The sequence below is a fragment of the Diadema antillarum genome, unplaced genomic scaffold (assembly GCF_040938485.1).
Source record: "Diadema antillarum isolate AM-2024a unplaced genomic scaffold, OU_Dant_1.0 seq00000935_RagTag, whole genome shotgun sequence".
Taxonomy (NCBI): Eukaryota; Metazoa; Echinodermata; class Echinoidea; order Diadematoida; family Diadematidae; genus Diadema; species Diadema antillarum.
The window spans coordinates 98,896-120,513 of record NW_027271786.1 but is presented as its reverse complement, the minus strand read 5'-3'; the positions used below and the strand labels follow the sequence as shown (position 1 = coordinate 120,513).

The 21,618-nt window shown below is 36.0% G+C and overlaps 1 protein-coding gene across 1 annotated transcript; it reads left to right on the top strand.

Annotated features, from left to right (window-relative positions):
- The first annotated feature begins 235 nt into the window (after positions 1 to 235).
- On the top strand, positions 236 to 21,355 carry LOC139741570 (cadherin EGF LAG seven-pass G-type receptor 3-like). Its single transcript, XM_071652154.1, has 12 exons — positions 236 to 542; positions 4,761 to 4,871; positions 6,268 to 6,377; positions 6,951 to 7,053; positions 14,907 to 14,999; positions 15,348 to 15,472; positions 15,853 to 15,919; positions 16,818 to 16,909; positions 17,891 to 18,017; positions 18,469 to 18,510; positions 19,147 to 19,623; positions 20,059 to 21,355. The coding sequence occupies exons 2-12, from the start codon at positions 4,779 to 4,781 to the stop codon at positions 20,221 to 20,223; spliced, it is 1,494 nt and encodes a 497-aa protein (XP_071508255.1). The 5' UTR covers positions 236 to 542; positions 4,761 to 4,778; the 3' UTR covers positions 20,224 to 21,355.
- Positions 21,356 to 21,618: the final 263 nt, after the last annotated feature.

Here is a 21,618-nt window from a genome sequence, read left to right as displayed (position 1 = left end):
AGTAAGACATCTATTGTCTAAAAAGCATGCATGACGGGAAAAACACAACATGATCAAATTTGAAATACGTTATTACTATTTAAAAGGTTGTTGTATATTAACAGATTTTCATATGTTTCTGCTAATCATATACAACTATCCCTTCTGGTAACCCCCTCTCCGTGTATACAATTTGAACATGGTCTTTGCCCGTTCGTCATCATCACAATGCATGTAGCTCCCACGCAGAATACTTTACTAGCAAAGGAGAAACTGCAGAGTATCAAACTGTAAAGTGAAATCATATACAATATTATAATCTTGTCACACATAATACTTTGACTATGACTTTCCGTTCTATTTTGTCACTTCAGATCATCATGGAATCATTGATATCGTGAGCTTCTTTGGGTCTTCATCGATTTTTACTTGATCACCGTTGTCGGTGTCGTCATTTCGACATGGCTTGAGGGTCGCATTTCCTAACGACTTCGGAAGGATTCATCTATCTTCACATTACACCAAGTCTCTTCACACTCTGTCATGAGTTTTCCATCCCAGCTGTAAGTAAGATAAGCCGACATCGATTTAAATGAACTTTCGGGATATTGAGAAAGTGGCAGCAGCCTTCAGAAGTAGACAAAAACTCACGAATATATCGGAAAGTTGCACTTTGTTCAATGCTAGATAATCCTACATATAACACCGCTCAACAGTGTTTAATTGATTGTGATTATAACCTCTGTCATTTACCAAATCTTTCAGGTATACTGGAACTTTCTAAGTATTATTAAGATCAACATGCGTTTGTAAGCATTGTTTTCGCTCTTTAGCCAAAGCACTGAATTGGAGTCTTGTGTATATGGATAATTTTCGCTCTTGTTTTAGACCATTTACTAAATTTACACATCAGATTTGATTTGAACAATGTTTGTAAATTGGGTCAGCAACTGTTGTTGTCGTTGGTCTTGTTGTTGTTGTTGTTGTTGTTTTTCTCCTGAATATTTTTACACACCAATTCGTTTTAAGCTTTCATATGTACAGAAATACCACCACAAATTCATAAAGTACTCTCTTGAACAGGAGTAGCTACTAGTATATCGTATGACTCTTTTATTCTACATTAGGACGAACACATCACAGGTAAAATGCTTACAGGTGGTGATGAGTAAATCTAACGACCAAAAACACCCCCCCAAAAAAAAAAAAAAATAAAAAAAAAATAAATAAAAGAAAAGAAAAGAAAAGAAAAGAAAATAAAATAAGATAAAACAAATAAAACAAATTCCTTCTTCCATTTGATACATTACATTTCAACACCGGGGAAATCCGACCTTTCCCTCCATGAACGATGAAGATAGTAAAGGTGCTCAGTGTTCCCAGTGATAAAACTTTGCATCATGCATTTTCCGTAATGTATGTTAGTAGGCTTGCTAAGGGTGAAAAAAGGGGTGATCGCTGCATTTTATAGTACAAATGTCCTATTTGGCACACGTACATGTTCCTCGGTACAATTGGAATTTTTCCATCTAAAGAAACAATCTGTATTTATGCAAATAAGCCTTAATTTGCATAATTTATGCAAACATACATATAAAAATTGTTAAAAATATATTTGCATCCAGCAGAAATACCCAATTTGGTAGAAGTATTCTATAGAGTATGTGGAAACAATTCCTGCAAAAATTGATTTCATACCTATGAAAATGAACATACAATTTGCATAATTATGGGAGTTATTCAAATTGATTTGTAAACAATGAAACCCCCCTCAAATCTCTTCTTAGATAGATATGAAACAAAATGAGAAAAGAATTGGAATTATTGAACCATCATTACCAGCTAATTTACATAATTACTAAAGAAAGTAAAGTAAAAACAGTATTTCTAAAGTTTATCTTACAGTATAAGAACTGCATTTTATGATAAAAACTACCAAAGTAGTATGCATATCCTTTAGTCAAAAGGAAATGGTTTGTAATACCAAAACATTCTTTCTCGTTTGTAATATCAAAACACTATTTCTCTATGCAACTACCACCTAATTAGCGTATTGTGCATATCAATACCCGAATGTACCAGAAGTCAACGGTCAAGGTCGACTTGTTTCAGTTTACTCCAGACTGGATTAAGCAAATTTCACCAAACTTGGTCCAAGGATGACGTATGATGGGGCAATCATATAAATTAAGCAGTTTTTAAGTAAAATCGGCACGAGGTCAAAGGTCAAAAAGTTCAAGGTCAATGCTAAAATTTCATTATTTCCCCCATATCTATGCAATGCCTGAAGGTATTTTCTTGAAACTTAGTGACTGCAAACATGTACTATATATACATACCAAAATAAGATTCTTCAGAGAGTTTCAGGTCAAGAGGTCAGAGGTCGAAGGTCAGGTGAAAATATTAAAATTTCACTGTTGTCTCTGTATCTCGCAAATGGTTCAAGGTGTCTTCATGGAACTTGGTACTGGCAGGGATTTTCTAAGGAATTTAGGAGTCATTTGTCAAAGGTCAAGGGTCAAATATCGAGGTCAATTAGGCCCTCAAAATTTCACTATTTCCCTCATATTTTTGCAATGCTTGTAGGATTTTTCTTGAAACTTAATATATACATGTATTACCGGTATTATGGAGATCCTCTGGGAAATTTCCTGCCAAAAAGTCAAAGCTCTGATGAAACTGCTAAATTTCAATTTTTCTTCCATATCTTGAATGTGAATCAAGGTAACATGAAACTTAGTGCATATTTGTGCATGTTCTACCTGACAGTGATACCCTTGTTGATTATCGAAAAAAAAGTTAAGCCCTCCCCTCTCAAGTGTTTTTGTTCCTCTTGATAAGCAGGAAAGGACATGAAATTCAGTGACATGGTAAAGTCATCACCGTCATTGCATTTAATGTATGGGTCTCCTGAAAGTTAGTTTTGATGTACACATGTATAACCTATGGCATTCTTACCTTTTACATTTTAACCGGTGTATTTATTTATTTTAACCTCTGATATCTTTACACAAAACCAGTAAACATAATTTTTTTTTTTGGGAAAAAGCTTCAAGATCATGTAGGTCATAATCATCTATACAGGTATTAGCTGGTATATGGTGGAATATAACATTCTTTGGACCGCCAGGGAGTTACATTATCCCAAGGGAAAACAATCACAACCAGGGAGAATATGATATTTACGATCCTCGTAAACAGTAGCATGTGACGATCTGTTGACAAATCACATCCTAGTAATTGTAAAGGCCATCTAATATAATCTTTTATGGCTATGAACATATTATTTCTGCTTTGATATATTGTTGAAATTAATTGATTTTAAGTCAGAGACTAAGATTATCTGACTTAAAGTATAACATCTCCTATATTGTTCACATGACAATTTTTGCATGAATTATTGCCTTATCAAAATGTTACTTTGTATAAATTTCCTAGCATAGTTTCCATGCCATAGCAGCTCATAGTATACTGAAGGAAATTTTTTTTTTTCAGAAACAGACTTTGTTTCTAACTCAAGCTTGTAAGATCTTAATGTGTGCAGATACCCTTAATCCACATAATCCACTTAATTTACACAAGTTTATACAGTAATCAGTTTGACATAAAAAGCCCCTTATTCGCTTGGGTGCCTACTAAACACAGTGAAAATCAGAATTCACACTTTCACTATGGTGGTGTTTTTTGTAATGATTTCTAACCATGACCTTAGTTGTGTACTGTTTGCAAGGGAAAAACAATCATTTTGTAGCAATTGTTCCAATTTGCATCTGTTTCTATGCAGGCCCTACTGTTATATTAGCATAATCATATTTAAAGGGTGTCACTATCGATTGCTATTTTTCCCACCCTGCAAAGCATTTATGCAATGAGGGAAAATTGATAGTAAAATTATTTCAAAGATCAATATGAAATTTCACGTCTTGTATATACTTATTAGCATAATTCATGCATAAAACACCTAAGTTGATTAAATAACATGGAAACAACATAAGCAACTGAAAAGTGTTGTTGTGAGAATATTGTCTTATTCTATTAGCTTTTTGGATATTAAGTTCAAAGCGATTTAAGACATTGTCACGTAATTGCTTTTTGTTTGTTCTGATTATCTATGTATAGATTTTGATATGCATATTATGCAAATAACAGGTTGTTTGCATAGAAACAGTTTGTCTCTTTAGATGAATCATTTGGTTTTGACCCAAGGAACATCCATCCAAGGTTCAAACTTTGTACTAAGATCCAGTGCTTCATAGATTAGAAATTCTTTCAAAAATGCAAATTTTTGCACAATTACTTGCATAATTATTTTATGTTTATCTACATAGGTATGAAATAAATTTTTGCAGGAACGTTTCCACTTCCTCTATAGAATACTTCTACCAAATTAGGTATTTCTGCTGGGTGCACATATATTTTTTAATAATTTTTATATGTATTTCTGCATAAATTATGCAAATTGAGGCTTATTTGCATAGATACAGATTGTCTCTTTAGATGAAAATTTTCGTTTGCCCTAGGAAACATCTGTGCCAAGTAGGACATTTGTACTAAAAATGCAGCGTTTACCCCCTTAGCAAGTCTACTATGTAGAATAATGAGTATCAAATCAATATCTCATTTCTGAAATATTGTTGAACATAAAGGGGTCTTTATTCTGCTGAATTGTACGTAAAAATCTTACTTACACTTATTTCTACCCCTAGGGCTGACGTGGATGTATAATTGATATCGATATTATCAGTAGGGCTATATTTGATTATATTTCCCTTTTGTTACAGTTCGTGGAGCTCAGGCGAATGTATATCACAGTTGACTACGTGTTTTGGAATTCTTCTAATCTGACCACCGTTGAGACAGTCACCATGACTGACACGACTACCCTAGTAACGGTAAGACGGGTTTCCCTCATCCCTTCTTATGGTTTAGTCTCTGTGATAGACAAATGGTCCTTTAAACACAGACTACGAAATCGTTGCAAAGGACGACAACATTTGTTTATCTCCACACTTTGCAGAACCTTTAGTATGCTTCACTTAAACATCAAAAGCATGATTATGTCCAAGTTTCTTTTCCCCCGCCCTGACGATGGCAAATTAAATCAAATTCCGACGGCAGCCATACTGTTTGTTCAAAAGCAGCATAATGACATGGTCAACCTCTATGTGTACAGTACACCCTTTAAAACGAATGAACGGAGACATGTCAAGACTCAAGTAGGGGTCGGTGTATTGAACGGGATGGCTCTTGCGCGGTCACGCAGTACGTGTTATCCGTCTGCGTGACTATGAGTATTAACAAATAAATTAATTTAGAATATGGCAGCCTTTTTTTAAAACAGAACTTGCTAGTTGAATCATATTGTCTGGCGATAAAGATAAGGGGGTAATCATTCATTCTATGCTTGATATCCTGCAATCATTGTCAAGCAAACATCATTACAAACAAAAGACAAAATCCTGAAAGTACTCTAATGACATTAATATAAGGCCTTAAAAATCGATGGTGAAATGTCAGGTTTAGATAACACAATACTGCTTTATATAAGCCCTGTACCGAGATGAGCGTATAGTTCCAGTTGAGATTTATGATCTTTATTCAATGAGGGGTGAATGATGGCATGTCAGTCAAATAAACATTTTCGTTTTCTTTTGTTTCTCTTTTTTACTTTAATGTTGTTGTTTTTTATTCATAATGCCTAAGATGAATACATGACTTTTACAACTGTAAATCGATACTTCATTCTGTTTGTTGTTGTTGTTGTTGTTGTTGTTGCAATTTTCCATTTCTGCACGAACCGGATATGCAAATGCCAAATACTCCAATCTTCATTCAAACTTGTTCTCTCTCTCTCTTTCTCTCTTTCTCTCTCTCTCTCTCTCTCCTTCACCTTTGATAAGCTTATCAGGTGGTAAAGTGCGCTGCTACAAATGAAAGATTTCTTAAGTTTTGCAATTAAGTATTTTTACAAGGGGACTACAAACTACAAGTTCTGCTTTTTAGCAGTCCTTTCCATTTTAAACAACTGTCTTTTTTTATTTGTCATGAAATTTACAACATTATATCTCTGTGCACAGTTTTGTGTGTTCTTCTTCACATTGTCGTGTTATTATGTGTATTCACATATTCTGTTGGAAATGAATTAAACAAAACGAAACAAAACGAGAACGGCAGCGTAATTTCACTGACAAGAAACTGATCGTCACCAGCCCAACGCATTGTTATCGTTAATGAGTGTTTGAGGAATTTTGAAAAGTGAATGCACCTGTTTCCCCATTCAATCAGCAGACCACATCGCCTCTCAACCCGACCAATCTACCGGACGAGGTGGTGGCAGCATTGGTCATTTCCATCATCCTCATATTCTCAACCCTCATCATGCTGATCTATGCCAATCGGTTAGTAGTCATGGTGGTGGTGTAATCTTTGAAAACAGTTTGAATAGCCATTTTACAGGTGATAAGAAGAAAATTGCAAGGGATAAGATCGCTCTGGTACACTGATTTATTACTAAGTAAAGTATCCCATGATTAAAGATGAACTCTAACTTAGCTCTTACGAATAAGTATAAAGTAAGACATGAAGAATTTAAAGCACGCAAATGCATTACTAATACATTTCCCACATCGCATTATTTCACAGCAGTATATAAGGTGGACATAAGCGTGTTCGGTGAAAAATTTGTAGAATATTTTGCATATATAACTTGATGAAAGCAATAGATTTGTATAATTGGCAAATATTAAGCTTTATCAGGCATTTGATGTGGTGTAGCTCCTGTCGAGTTATTTAAAGATATCGAAGAAATGATAACCATGAGTCGGAGTGCAAAAGGAAAGGAAATAATATTGATATATTATCAGAGTATACCGCGAATTTAATTTAGTTAGTTTTTACACCATGCGATATCATTATAATCCTTTCATTTAAGTGTTTTGCTCTTATTTTCATCCCCATTTTCTTCATCAAAGGAAATTCGAATCGGACCGCGCCATCACAGTCTGTTGCTTCCTGCTTACCATGAGCGCCCAACATATCACCCTGGTTAGCGGTCTCTACGCCACAGCCAACCTGGTGAGAGACCATCTTTTCCGTCGCGTGTAGTGACTTTGAATATTCATACTTATTAACCGGCGCGTTATTCCACGCAACCACTATTTTGGAATTTCCTGGGGTTTATTGAATACATGCAGTTGGAGTGCAAGCGGGCTGAAACCATAATGCTGCATAGGTTGAGTGGACTCATTGTCTTCCTATGTTGTCGAATGTACAGTGGTCCCTCCCTTCCAGCGCCCCTAGAGTGTACAATGCCCTAGAGAAATACCGATGTGTAGATATAATTTACTCGTCACATTCAGGTGATTAGCGGAAAACCGAGCTGATTAGCGGAAAACCGAGCTGATTAGCGGATAATACCAACGCACGTACCAAATTCCATGCAAGTGTTGATAAAAACCAAGTACACAATGAATTTCATGTCCGCTTATTATACTAAGTATATCTTCGTTTGACTGAGCAACGCATTCATGACACATTCTTGAACAACCGCATTTTATTGCAAAATGGTTCTACACATTCATTCATTTACGTATTCATTCATATAGGCTAGTTATCAAATTTATTTGTTTGTTCGTTTGTTTATTTAGTTATTCATTTGACTTCTTTATTTCATCCTGCAGGGTGACCAATAAATATTTATTGATTATGAGGCGACAATCCATATAAGTTTTCATTGTAGCCACATGAACAGTAATAACTGTAGCCATATGGATAGTAATAATAGTGATGGTGATTATGATCTACCGTTCTCCTGGTTACTTAAACCTAGCAAACCAAACTTTCAGGACAGACATAAGATGGCCTCCAGAGGTGTATACCTCTGAAGAATGTGTTTGTTTGTTTGTTCGATTCCTTTGGGGAACCCCCCCCCCAAAAAAAAAAACAAACAAACAAACAAACAAACAAACAAACAAACAACAACAACAACAACAACAACAAAAGAGTTCTTGAGTAAATTGAAGAGGCTTTTATCTGTAGGCTTGTGTAATCCTATGTGCGTGTGTGGGTGTGCGCGTATGTACCTGTGTGCGTTCGCTGGTGTGTGTGTATGTGTGTGTGTGTGTGTGTGCTTTATATCCGATATTAATCTTCATTTATTAGTCCTATGTCTTTACCGCAGTTGCCTGATTACAAAATAATTAGCGTCGAAAGCACGTAGTCGCTCTGGTAGTTATCACAATTTATCGTAGTCAATAGATTTTCTGCCACGACCCGCCCAGCAAACCTGAATGGTTCGAAATTGAAGGTCATCAAGAAGAACATAAGCGCAGCTGAATTGAGATTTGCAGTTGAATACGTGTAAGGTTTTAGTCACAATCGGTTGAGCTCGAGATATAAAACAGTCTTCTCTGATAGTCTTTCCTGGTTCCTTAACACATGTCATTGCTATCTGTTGTTCTGAAGACCAAAGTCATCTCCCAAATGACCTTAAAAATCTTGTGATTTTAACCTGTAATTCGACTGAACTCTCCTTGAAAGACAAAACATTATAGCTATTACTCTTGAATACTGGCGTAAAGATGAAGGAATGGCCAGGTAGCTATAGGCGTCGGCCATCCTGAGTCATTATTTTCTCATAGCATTGGAGAGTCGATTACAGTATAGGCCTTGTCACAGATTGTTAATGCTAGTAATCTGCTTTTACACCAATGAGCACTCAAATGATAATGGTCACGTGATAGTGTAACGAGCCTCTCAAAGTTATTTCTTACTCAAAAGCATTGTGAAGGCTGGAATAAGTGTAATTTTCTTAGCGTAATTGCAAAGCCATGTCTCATCTGATAAAGGTAAGCGTTTTCTCAAATGAATGAGATTCTCACGTGTTGTTTTAATTGCAACTGATTGACAAATATTGCCCTACATCGACGTAAATATCGGTGTTCAAGAGGTCGTAGGTTCAAATCCTGCCCGAGAATGTACTAGTGTTTACATGATTTTTTTTTTAAATCGTGGCTACACTATTACACAATGATTAATTCGGTGCCTATTTGCGTCGATGTGACGGGGTAATTAGTCGATGTATCTTTTCATTCATTCATTTATTTCCATATCAAAACATAACATCTACAAATATCAAAATACAATTGCCTTAGAACATTTATACATTTTGAATGGAGGGATCATAGAAAGCACACAAGAGGCTTGTTGGAAACGATCCCCTACAAACAATTATCAATACATTTCAACTAAACAATTATCATACAAATTCATTTGATAAAACAAATGTCAAAGATACAATGAAAAGAGAAGAAAAGAGACAGAGGTGGAAACAATGCATACTTATACTTACAGTTTCAGATACATTTCATCAAAAATATGTTTTTTATAAAGCCTTTTAAATTGACGTAAGATCTTGCTACTCTTGAGTGTTGGAGGAAGAGTATTCCAAAGAATAGGGCCATGGTAAAAAATGGAGGATTGAGTTTTTGAAATCCGGTTTAATGGTGTGTGAATATTTTTTGCATTCCTGGTGTTATAATTGTGTATAGAACAATTCAAAGTGAAATGGTTGTGAAATACTTCAGAAAAAACATTGTTGGAAACTTTAAACATAAAAATCATACTTTCCAAAGAAATAAATTCTTGAACAGGTAAAATTTTCATCTTAAGAAATAATGGCTTACTGGGAGCTAAATATGAAGAGTTGGTTATCAAACGAATACTGCGTTTCTGTAATTTATGAATACGATCAATATTTTTCTTTGTAGTAAAACCCCAAACAATACTATAATATTTTATGTGAACTGAAACAAACGAATAATACAGCATCTTTAAAATATTCTGTGGAAGAAATTGTAATTTGTACAGAACACCAATACTTTTCGATATTGTTGAACATATATGATTCACATGAGAATTCCAGGACAATTTATCATCAATAAAAACACCCAAAAATTTTATATCATATACTCGTTTAATTTCCTCATCTCTATACATCAATTTCAAATTACTGTCAATTTTAGTTCTTGTTCCAAATAATATATAATTGGTCTTATCAACATTCAAAATCAATTTGTTTACCGACAACCAATTTCTTATACAATCAAGTTGAACATTCATATTATGAAATAATGTCTTTGGGTCTGTGCCTTTACAAAATACACTTGTGTCATCTGCAAATAATATGTAATCTACATCATATGTTGAATACGGCAAATCATTTATATACAATAAAAAAAGAAGAGGCCCAAGAATAGACCCTTGTGGTACTCCACATTTTATTTCTTTAAGATTAGAATGAACACCATTAATATTTGTTAATTGCTTACGATTTGAGAGATAACTTGTAAATAATTTTAATGGAGTGCCCCTCACACCATAATAACATAATTTTTGTAACAAAATGAAATGGTCTATAACATCAAATGCTTTGGTTAAATCAATAAATACCGTTAAAGCATATTCTTTATCATCTATAGCCTGATTTATCTTATTAATCAGTTGTAATATTGCCGTTTCTGTTGAATATCTCTGCCTAAAACCATATTGATTACTAATAAGTATATTATGTTTATTCAAAAATTCTATTAACCTATTATAAATACATTTTTCTAATATTTTCGAAAATATAGGCAATACTGATATTGGACGATAATTATTCACATCAGTTAATTGTCCTTTTTTATGTATTGGTGTGACTCGTGCAATTTTCATTTTTTCAGGGAAAGTACCAGTACGCAAACATTCATTAAAAATAATACATAACGGAACACAAATCAATGAAATAACACATTTTACCACCTTGATATCAATATCATCAATACCAGAGCTGATGTTGTTCTTCATGTTATTAACTATAGTTATTATTTCATCATTTGTTATAGGCTTCAAAAAAAGAGTATTACCATTTGGCATTTTCAAATAATCTTGAAAAGACTTATTCTCATATACATCATTTTTTAAATCTTGCAATTTTGAACCAATATTAACAAAATATTCATTGAATGTGTTCACAATATCTTGACTATTGGTAACTTTTTCATTACCGAAATGAAGAGACTCAATAACAGTATTTTTCTGACTTTTATACAAAATATTATTAATCAATTTCCAAATACTCTTCATATTACCTTTTACTTTATCAAATTTCCTATTAAAATAATCTCTTTTAGCTTGTCGTATCTTCATAGTTACATAATTCCGACATTTTCTATACATTTCCTTTCGATACAAAGTGGGATTCAAAAGATATTTCTTATACAATTGTGATTTTTTATGACAAAGCTTTAATAAATCCTTTGTTAACCATGGTTTTTTATTTCTATTCTTTGGACAAAATAATTTCTTTGGAAAACATTCTTCATAATTTTCTTGAAATATTTGCAAAAAGATACCGTAATTATCATTTACATCATCTTCAACAAAAACATTTTCCCACCGTATATTAATCATCTTCATAAAAAAACATCCGTAAATTAGATTCATTAATCAAACGTCTCTGATTTTTACATGGCAACACATTCTTGATATAAGTAGGGTCTGATAGAATAGCAAAAATCGGTAAATGATCACTGATGTCATTTACAAGAATGCCTGACTGTATAGGGATAGTTACATTTGTAAGGATATTATCTAACAAAGAAGCAGATGTTTGGGTGATACGTGTAGGACTATTGATAACTGGTTGCATATGAAAACTTAACAACAAATCTAAAAATAAATTAACCTTATAATTAACATTCAGTTTTGTTAAATCGACATTGAAATCACCCAAAATAAAACAATTGCATAATTTTAAGTGGATCTTATCCAATAGAATTGTAAAATCTCTAATAAAAGCATCAATATTTTGACATGGTGGGCGGTATATAACACCTATAACAGTTTTTTTACAGTGAACATTACTAGGGATTTCTACAAAAATGCTTTCATATGACTCAGAAAAAGCTGTTAAATCATCTCTTACAAAACATTTCAACGACTCATGTGTATACACACCTGTTCCACCACCTCTCTTATTTTTCCTATTATTACAAAAACATTTATAACTATCAAGGGAATACATATCTATTGATGAGGATGAATTCAACCATGTTTCTGTTACTCCTATAACTTTAAATCTATGACTAATACTACTGAGACAGACATTCATATTTTCAAAATTGCACGGTAAACTTCTGCAATTAAAATGAACTAAGGAAAATGAGTTTGAATATACATCCCCATACTTTAGATTAAATTCAGAAACATCAAGGTAGGTATTTAACAAATCATTATTACTCATTGCATTGGCATTATCCATTTTGAGGTGATTGGGGGTTATTGAGAATAAGACTTTTTAGTGTAATTGTGCATAGATGAACATGCATGTATCATGACTAACTGAGTTTCCAATAGAACAGAGGTTAGAAATAGAATGAAGAGAAAGTACACTAAAAACAAAATATTGACACATTAAAAAACTGTTATTTTCAACAAACATTACAAACTAACAACCAAATTGTGATCTCAGAATGACAATGATAAGCTGGGTAGGAGCACTGGATTGATCATATATTAAAGTTTACCAGGAAAATCAATAGCAGGAGGCATATCAGAAAAAAGAAAAGAAAAAATCACTGTTACATTTCTGTGAAAATACCCTAACGCAATTTCTTCAGGTCCTCTTCGCAGGTGATCAGCTTTGTTATGTTTTTCCCCCCAGATGCAGCGACAAGAGCTATTATGCGTCCGTCTGAAGACCAGGCCGATTTGACGTTTTCTGCACTGCGAGCCATCGAGAGAAGTTTTTGATTTTTCAGGGTCAGGTCTTCCACAATCACAACTCCTGTTCCTTTCAGCTTTCTGCGGTTGGCAATGATTTCCCTCCTTTTTCTGTAGCTGGACAGCTTGACGATGATTGGGCGGGGATGAGCTTTCCGGTTGGATGCTCCTTCCGAAGGGTGGACCATCGTTGAGGGTGATGATGCGTCTCGCACCGATCCTGTGCGATGAGAGCGATCGATGTCCTTCATCGGATCCAATGACACACCCAGCTTTGACCTGATGATGTCAGCAGCTAACGTGTCAGTATTCTCCCCTTTTCTCTCTTGCAGGCCGAAGATGCGGATACATGACCTCCTGGAATACTGCTCCTGATTGTTCAGAGAGTTTTCCAAGCGTGTGTTGTTTTGTTCCAGCTTGGCTATCTTATCCTCCAGGACTTTCACTTCTTTGTCTTTTTTCTCCAGATTTTGTTTCAGGTCAAAGACTTCGCCTTGAATGGTTTCCACTTTTGTGTAGATTTCAGCAAGTTTCTTTTCGATGGCATTGCAGACAATGGACTCCAGCAGGCTGGCAAATTCCTGATTCTTGACAAGGTCTGTCGTCACTTGGCTTGCAATGGCAGCTGTTTGCCTGGTGTTCAGCTGAGTTGCCATTGTGCTGGATGTGAATGGCAGGATTTATAACTAGAGCAGGAACAAAAGCTTCAGTGGAAAGGCGATAAGCTGGCTTCCAGAGAGAAGGTGGCTTGAAATCCTTACATGAAGATCAGTATATGGGACCAGCACAGAAATTTCCTTTAATCATTGCTGTACACTTGCCTCAAGTTCCAATCCAGAATAACTCCAAATGGGAAAGAATTAGAGATCCAACATAGTCCCTGCCTGTCTTGGTGTTATTCCTGATGAAGGTACAGTTTTCAATTTGTTGTTTAGGGCAGATAAACCAAGTAAAGTTGAGCTCAATTACAGACACAAAAATTACAGGACTTCAATGAAGGCCGCCATCACATACATCTTTCTATTTTTATCTTCACAATTTCATCTCTTTTTATTACCTCTTTATTTGTACTCTTTTCAAGTGTGTTAAATCTCACCTTTCAGTTGTCTACTTCTTTCCCTCTCATCACTGTTCTGTGGTTCTTTTTTTTTTCGTCTAGCATTAAATCCTTCTATAACCCTCAGTGAATCAATGGATTTTATACATTATTCAATGTTTGTGAGTGCGACGGTTTCGAATATTACATGAGCGTGCAAGTTTAACAGTTCTATTCAATGACAGAGTGGGCAGGGTGCAGCTGATTCTTCTGAATGTCATGTGACCCACATTCATTCAATCAGATGGCCAGGATCTATGTTGTTAAACATCCTATATTCAACCCACTCTTCCATCATCTTGTGACCCAAAGGTCATTCACACAATATAATGTTAAAGTTAAAGTAATGCTGAAAAAGAAAAGAAAATAATATCTTATAAACAAGATGCAACTCTGCCAGCACAAATGACATCAAACTGCAGTAGAAGGTATACTGAAGGAAAGCTTTTGTGCAAGGTCTTGGTGCTAATCATATCTCACAATACAATGCAATATAATTGTGTTCTTCCAAATTCGTGTATTTATCAGAGGCAAATCACTTCATGTGTTCTTGAAACCATGCATACTCTTTGTGAAAAATGGCATGGCAAGGCAGAGAGAGACAGAGAGAGGATGGAGAGGGGTAGTGGACGTGCAAGGAGACATATTTTTTAGTTAGTTCAAGCCGACCACATATACAAAAAAAAAAACCAAACAAAAATGGAAATGACACGTGAACATGCAGAGTGACCTCCTGTTAACAAAGTTATAGTTACGACGATTCACTCAGTGGTACCTATGACACAAGTCACGAGGGTAAGTGTAGATGCACTTGTGGAAGAATGAATGTCCCTGCTGGCAGTCAACACCGACATCTTTTAATGTTCTATCTCTGTGCTGAATCCGAATGATCTCTCCATGCGTTTTGTAAAGTGAACAAATTTGTTTCAAGGAGGCCTGCCTTCTTGGTTGTACAGTATGGACACTGTAAGGCCAATGTACGTAGGCCTTATGTTCAGTTCCTTTCATTTCAAGTGTTTTAACCTGAAATCTAAGTCCTGTTCCTTTGTCGTTTTTCTTCCTTCCACAGGCTGTCTGTCGAGCTGTGGCTTTGATGATTCATTTCTTCGAGTTATCAGAAGCATTTTGGACTTTGGGCATGATCGTCCAGATAGTACTCAAGGTAAATCAATGATCCTAGACGCCCGATCGTTGTTAGTTTTTTAATGAATTCCTTATATCATTGCTACATCCGAACGGCAGAGAGATTTGTCACTGTGGCTGTTTTGTTTGGCTTTGTTTTTGTCTGTTCATTACTCCTGAGAATTGGTCTCGTCTCTGATAGTAAAATATCACAGTATTGTGCGAAGTACTGCGTTGCTTGTTTGATTTCTCAATATCTTTCAAAGTCAAAAGGAACATACATGAGGAATATCTTTTCAGAATTTGGAATATCACTTGCGATATCTGTATGCCTGGCATTCCTTTGATGTTATCATTCACTCCCTACTCCGCGTGTTTCATGGACCAGGCTACGTACAAGACCCCAGACATTGGAAGCACATCTCAGTACTGCGCATTAGGTTGGATCACCCCTCTCTTCGTGGTAGCCAGCACAGCCGGTCTTAATCTCAACAAATACGGCAACGACACCTAGTACGTAATATCCGGTTTATTTTCCGCTTATTGCTTTGTAAGCCATCAGTTCACTACTTCATCCGGCTACTAATTTATAGTTGGCTAATTGACTGAGTAAAAAGGTTGATCGCATCTATTCTTATGTCTCCCCCATCCACCATTAACACCACCATCATAGCCGGTGTAAGCATTTAAGATAAGAAGAAAAAAAAAATTTCTCCAACTTATAGAAAAGGAGTTGCTATATGAACGCCGTTGAGTTTGGAATATTCATAATTTATCGATTATTCGGCCATCATTTCTATCCTGTGCTATATTGCATCGATGAATGGAATTTCCACATTCTGATGTAATGAACATTGTTGTTTTCTACTCTTGCTCAATCTCCCATTTTATAGCTGCTTTCTTCCGGTTGAGGAAGACATCATTTTTGCCTTCCTCGTTCCTGGTTTGCTCATCATAGCGGTAAGCCCTTCTTGTGATCTTGTTATTATTTTTGTTGTTGTTGTTGTGTGTGTGTGTGTGTGTGTGTGTGTGTGTGTGTTTGGGGGGAGGGGGGGGTATAACGCTGCTGATTTTTGTTACCCTGTCGAAAAAGAACAAAATTGATGATATAGTCCAATGTATCATGAACATTTGAAAGTTGAATTTCAAAAATGTAACAATCATGACATGTCCCTACTTCAGCATTTTTTATAACCCTATACGTCGCTGCATCTATACCTAGTTGTATCTGCTTATGGGGCTTATATAGTCCTGGGGCAGTGGATTAAAATATTCGACCTAAACCCTTTGACAGAACTGAAAGTATTTGTTCAAATACAAGAGTGAATAAGAGAATGATTTGCCTTACATTGAGGTATATCTGAGGAACATATTTATTAACAAATCTTGTGGGACGATTTGCATACAACTATTTTTTTTTTTACTGTGAGAGATATAAGACATTACAAACGTTTGCCCACATATTTAGAGAAACGTGTAACGCTAGTGGCGGTCGTTTACAGTTCATAATGGAATGCGAGGTAATGCATTTCGGGATGTGAACGATTAAAGCCCTGTCAAGCATAATATCGGGCATTAGAAACGATAACGCGTTATCGGGGGGTTTTATTCATTAAGAATAGTGTACTTATTCATATTTTTTCCTTCGTACATCTATCTATTTATTTACCTGTCTATTTACTTACTTCAGTACTTTGTCCCCAAGCTTTTTTCTGTTATTATCACAAGCATTTGGACGGCACACTGAGTTACTGATTCTGTCATTATGCCCATGATATTGTGCATATCACGTCCCTTTCTGCTGTGACTTTTTTGTGTGGATTTTCATTTTTGGAATTTCTATTTTAATTTCTTGCAGACCAATTATGTGTGTCTTTGCTACGTTCTCTACGAGTATGTAACGACGAAAAAGAGGGACAGGAAAAATCTTCCACAAGTTCTAAGTGTTGTGTAAGTAAAACCAGAACAAAAGGTATCGTCGGCAAAGTCATGTCATTATACATTCATCATTCACAATAAGCAAAATGAGACGTGCGTAAGACAGCATTTACACCATGCTCGGTATGGCAAATTATGAAACCCTAATGACACTGGATGGCAGTGAGTTAGTACATTATACTAAATTGATCTTGGGCACTTTGCATACTGAATACAACTTCCCTCGTACTACTTAGTAAATACTTTCCATCATGCCCGCGCAAATGGTTTTAGAGATCGGATATCTTTCTAGCCGATGAAATGTAAAGCGTTTTACTCGGATGCTCCCATTTTGCCACTTTTAGTTATGCGCCATCTGTGGTCTGCGAGGGAAAATGAAATGCTCCATCAGAATTGACGCGCAGACATGATCGTGCAGCAAAATGCTGACATGGTCAAAAAAGGGGAAAAAAAACAAGTTTGTACTTTTGTAGGAGCAATTTTCCTATTAGCAAGCATCATGCTCGAATTGAGGCAGACGTAGGCAAATTAAAACCTTGAATATGGTCGCAAACCTATCAATTTTTTAGCTCATGAAAGCAGTGTTACATGACGAATGACGGATCATCTATAAACCTCATGTCATCACGTATTACCCTGATTATTATACATCGTCACGCTATAAACATTTAGAGCATGCGAATGAAAATCAAATACTAGCTATTTCTATTTCTAACCACGTAACCAAGCCGCAATTTCATCTCCTCTGTACTCGCAAATTTAATAGGGCGATATCAATTGACAAATGCCGTATGGAGTTTTCTGGAAGTTGGGGAAACCTAGCAAAGAGCGCATTGAAATGTCTCAGGTACTGGTAATACCCGTGATTGCACACACAAAAAAAGAGATAATAATAATGATAATAATAATGATAAATCTTGAAACTTGGCCAATCATGCAAATGAATTTTGCGCTCTAATATTCTAACACTTGTACTTCTTCATATTTACACAGACCCAATGCAAGAGCATGCGCCGTAGTTTCGTTGTTTCTCATGCTGGACTGGGGTCTCTTCATACTCGCCCTCCGTATGAACTTAGGGGCAGTAAACGCCGTCTGGGCCTGTAATAAACTGGCCGAGGTAAGCTATGACTCTACAATGAAGACAACCCTAGACTCAATGATGAAAGTCACTGGGATTCGGATATGTATACTTAGTATTCTATGCAAGAATTAAATAATAATTGGAAATAACGTCACGAGAACTTAGTAGATTCCCATGCATCACGGATTAATTTGTAGACTTGTGAAACTTGTGAATGTAAAACTGTTGAACATAGCAATTTAAGTGCGTGTGGCCCTTTTGTCACTTTCATGTGTCCGTGTCAATCCGGTCCATACAGACCTGTGTCTGGCTCTTTCATTGTCTTTACTCAGTGAAGTCCGAGACGAGGATGATAATGTAACATACCTATCAATAATGGCATTGATTACATGCTCAATAAGCAAAATGTGCATGAAATATAAAATCTCTGAGGAAATTCATCAATTGTCATTGTTTAATTATCTACTACCTCTTACCTTTTTTTCAGAGCATCTTCATTTTTCTTCTCTTTGGAGTCTTTAGCACGGAGGTAAGTCTTTATGTACGCACATTGCAGCAACCGCAACTTTGGCGAACAATGTGACTTGTTTCAGTAAAGGTACATGTACAAGTGTTGGTAAATCCATCATACAAACGACTCATATCTATCAGTGCTGTACCCTTATCGGGGTGGTCTACAGACACGAATAGCTATGTGAATTATATCACATGGTCAAATTACAGTATAATGTCCCTTATAATTATAAAGGATTATCATTGAGAACATGAATGACTGTCTTTCGGGAAACGAAGTCTAAACATGTTCTTCCCCCTTGAAAACAGTTTATTTATGAAAATTTTCTTTAAAGACAAAATGACCAACCCCGAATAAAAAAGAAAGAAATACTTAATTGTCTTCGGATTTAATGAATTCATTGAATTTGTATCTAATGTTGTCCATTATCTAAAGAAATAGAATAAAATCAAATAAGGATAATGGATCTGGCTAGTCAACAAAATGCCATCGTTGATAAGAAGCATTTTTTAGTTTTAATTACTATTTCACTAATTTCTGTTTCGTTTTTGTCCGTACCTAGCTCATTTGTCAATTCATTTTACCTCTACTTCATCAAACTCAAATGAAATTAGACGCTTCACTGCACATGTTCTGTGTTACTATTTCCAGGTTCAGTCGGAATACGAGCGACGAGTCGGACCCTGCTGCCCGTGGGTGCGAAAGAGTTCTCGAGCTGTCATGGATTCCCCCTCTCCCCGGCCGGGCTGGCGTGACGAAGTCTCTCAGATCAGCAACGCGGCAGAAAACAGCGTGATGGACAACGACAGCACAGTCATGATTTATTCGGGGCTCCACTCTGGTAATTCTGTGAACGCTGACTCAACGACCTCCCTGCGCGGACAGGGCTCAGCGAATTCACACATGCGTTCGCTGCTGAACAGTTCAAGTGGCAAGGCCGCGAGCATTTCGGGTTCTCTCGTGAACAATGGGAACGGGGATGCATTTAACAAAGCGGGCACCAGCGAACAAAATGGGAGACCGTCTTCGAGCAGGAGAACAAAGATTGACCCACAAAAGGCTAAGGACGCCCTCAATGATTCTACATCGTCAATAGCTTCCACAATGGCGTCCACATTGAATCTTAAGGTGATTTCTATGAATTTCTTTGTTTCTTCAAGAACATGTTCAAAATCGTCATTTCGTTTTACTTCTACTACTCTGAACACAAAGTGATTCTGCGAATATCAATGTTTTAAACTTATACCTGTTGAATGCTTAATTAGGTTTAGTCATTATAGTCATGTTCAAATAAAGTAAAATTGGATAATTTTCACATCAACAGTATAGATTATATATAGAATAGAAGCAAAACCAATCCCGAGCTCGGCCTCCTGCTATTTGATCCATTACTTTTAGCACGTATACATGTTCAAAGTACGAGTGCGTTCATTGCCTTGCGATTCTGATTCCTTGAAGATTAAACAGTTTTGAATGAAAAACAAACATAAATTCCTCCTCTTGAGGTGGTATATTAATGGTTTCCTCTCTGATTACTTCTTCAATATTTCGTAATATTTCTAGACCAAGCTGAAAGTATTCCCACTTCGGAAGTTGAATGATCAGGAGCACACACGCATTACGAACGCTGATCAGTCGGACTCACCAAATGACAGCGGGGATGGCAGCCCAGTCACAGCGCCAAAGAAGAGGGTCGGATGGGCAAAGATCATGGGCGGTAAGACGTGATCGCAGAGGATACACGAACACAATGAAAGCTACGGAACATTTGAGTCACGAACAATTCGCAGTTTTGTCTGCGCGCAGTGTTGGATTGAACTATTTCGCGTACTTCCTGTTGCCGTACATAAAAAGTATCTGAGAAGAATAGGCGTGTATGTGACGCGCTCTGAAACTATGTGTTCCTGCAGAAATGTTCGTGGCGAAGGACATCGTGTGGCGTTTCAAAACTCGAGTGATTTTCCTTCCCCAACCAGAACATATCGTTACAACATGTTCCGTGCGCACGATGGCAATTTCCGCGGCAGGTGTGGAACGTTAGAAAAAGGTACAGCATCAGTGAAGATGAGTGGTACAATGTATTTCATAGCCTCGTGTTTACCATGGTTTGCATGTGGAATTATTGACTATTTCACGGTTTCCCAAATTCGAAATATGTCAGGTTCTATTAAAAGAACGTACGATTAAATTCTTGTGGTGAAAAAAACGTAACTTATAGGTAATGCTACATTCTACCAAGCATCGTTCGTTACTGAATATGAAATTATCGCTTTTGATATAACTTCATGTATTTACATATTGAATTGGTTAGAGACTCTGCTCAAGCAAACGGAGAAGGAAAAATGAAAAACTTCATGTAAAGCTCGTTACTACATGCTACATACGCGGCATTTATAAAACTACAACGTTACAGACAAACCGTCTACTTATTGCATGTACATCGAGTAGAAGTGAAATTCATTTCTTTTGAGGGAGTATCCAGCCTGAAGATCAAAGTGTTTTACAATAATATAAAGAGCCCCTTGTAAAGAAGGAGCGCGGGAGTTGTGCCAAGCCGCCATATGGTTTGAAGCAAAGCAAAATGTTTTTTATCAGTAAAAAAGTGCCACCCTCTTAGATAACAGCTATTATAGTCTAATACTCCAGCAATTGTTTAGTTAATCACAATATACAATAAAGTCTTGTATTAAATCCTGAAAAATGTGTATGAGTCAACTAAAATTCCCTTTTCAAGAATTTCTTTATTTTTAGTAGGAGGGAATTGAAACATGAAAAGCATGCACCCCATTCGAAGAGCATGTTAGCTCTATAATCATGGAACTGTAGTGAGTAAATCAGAATTCTAATTAGATAGACCATAACCGCTGTATCGTTTAAAACGATTCTTACATTAACTTTGAATTGCAGTTATGATTCCTCGTATTATCTTCATAATTTCTTATTTCTCTAGTGTGAAATATGCAGGTTTCTAAAAAATTAATTGAAATCATAAAGACTGGCGGAAATTGATTTCACTTCCTTTTAATAGACAAATGCGATCAAATGTGATTCATTTTAATTCCAAGTTGGTTTCTTAGTTTCATGTTTTGTTTATGAATTGTTTATATTATATTTTTTCACTAG

Excerpts from the sequence above, each read along its gene's own strand:
- LOC139741570 (XM_071652154.1), top strand. The coding sequence starts at position 4,779 with ATGTATATCACAGTTGACTACGTGTTTTGGAATTCTTCTAATCTGACC. Across the intron at positions 6,378-6,950 it reads ATGCTGATCTATGCCAATCG|GAAATTCGAATCGGACCGCG; the intron begins GTTAGTAGTCAT and ends TCTTCATCAAAG. Across the intron at positions 15,473-15,852 it reads AAATACGGCAACGACACCTA|CTGCTTTCTTCCGGTTGAGG; the intron begins GTACGTAATATC and ends CCCATTTTATAG.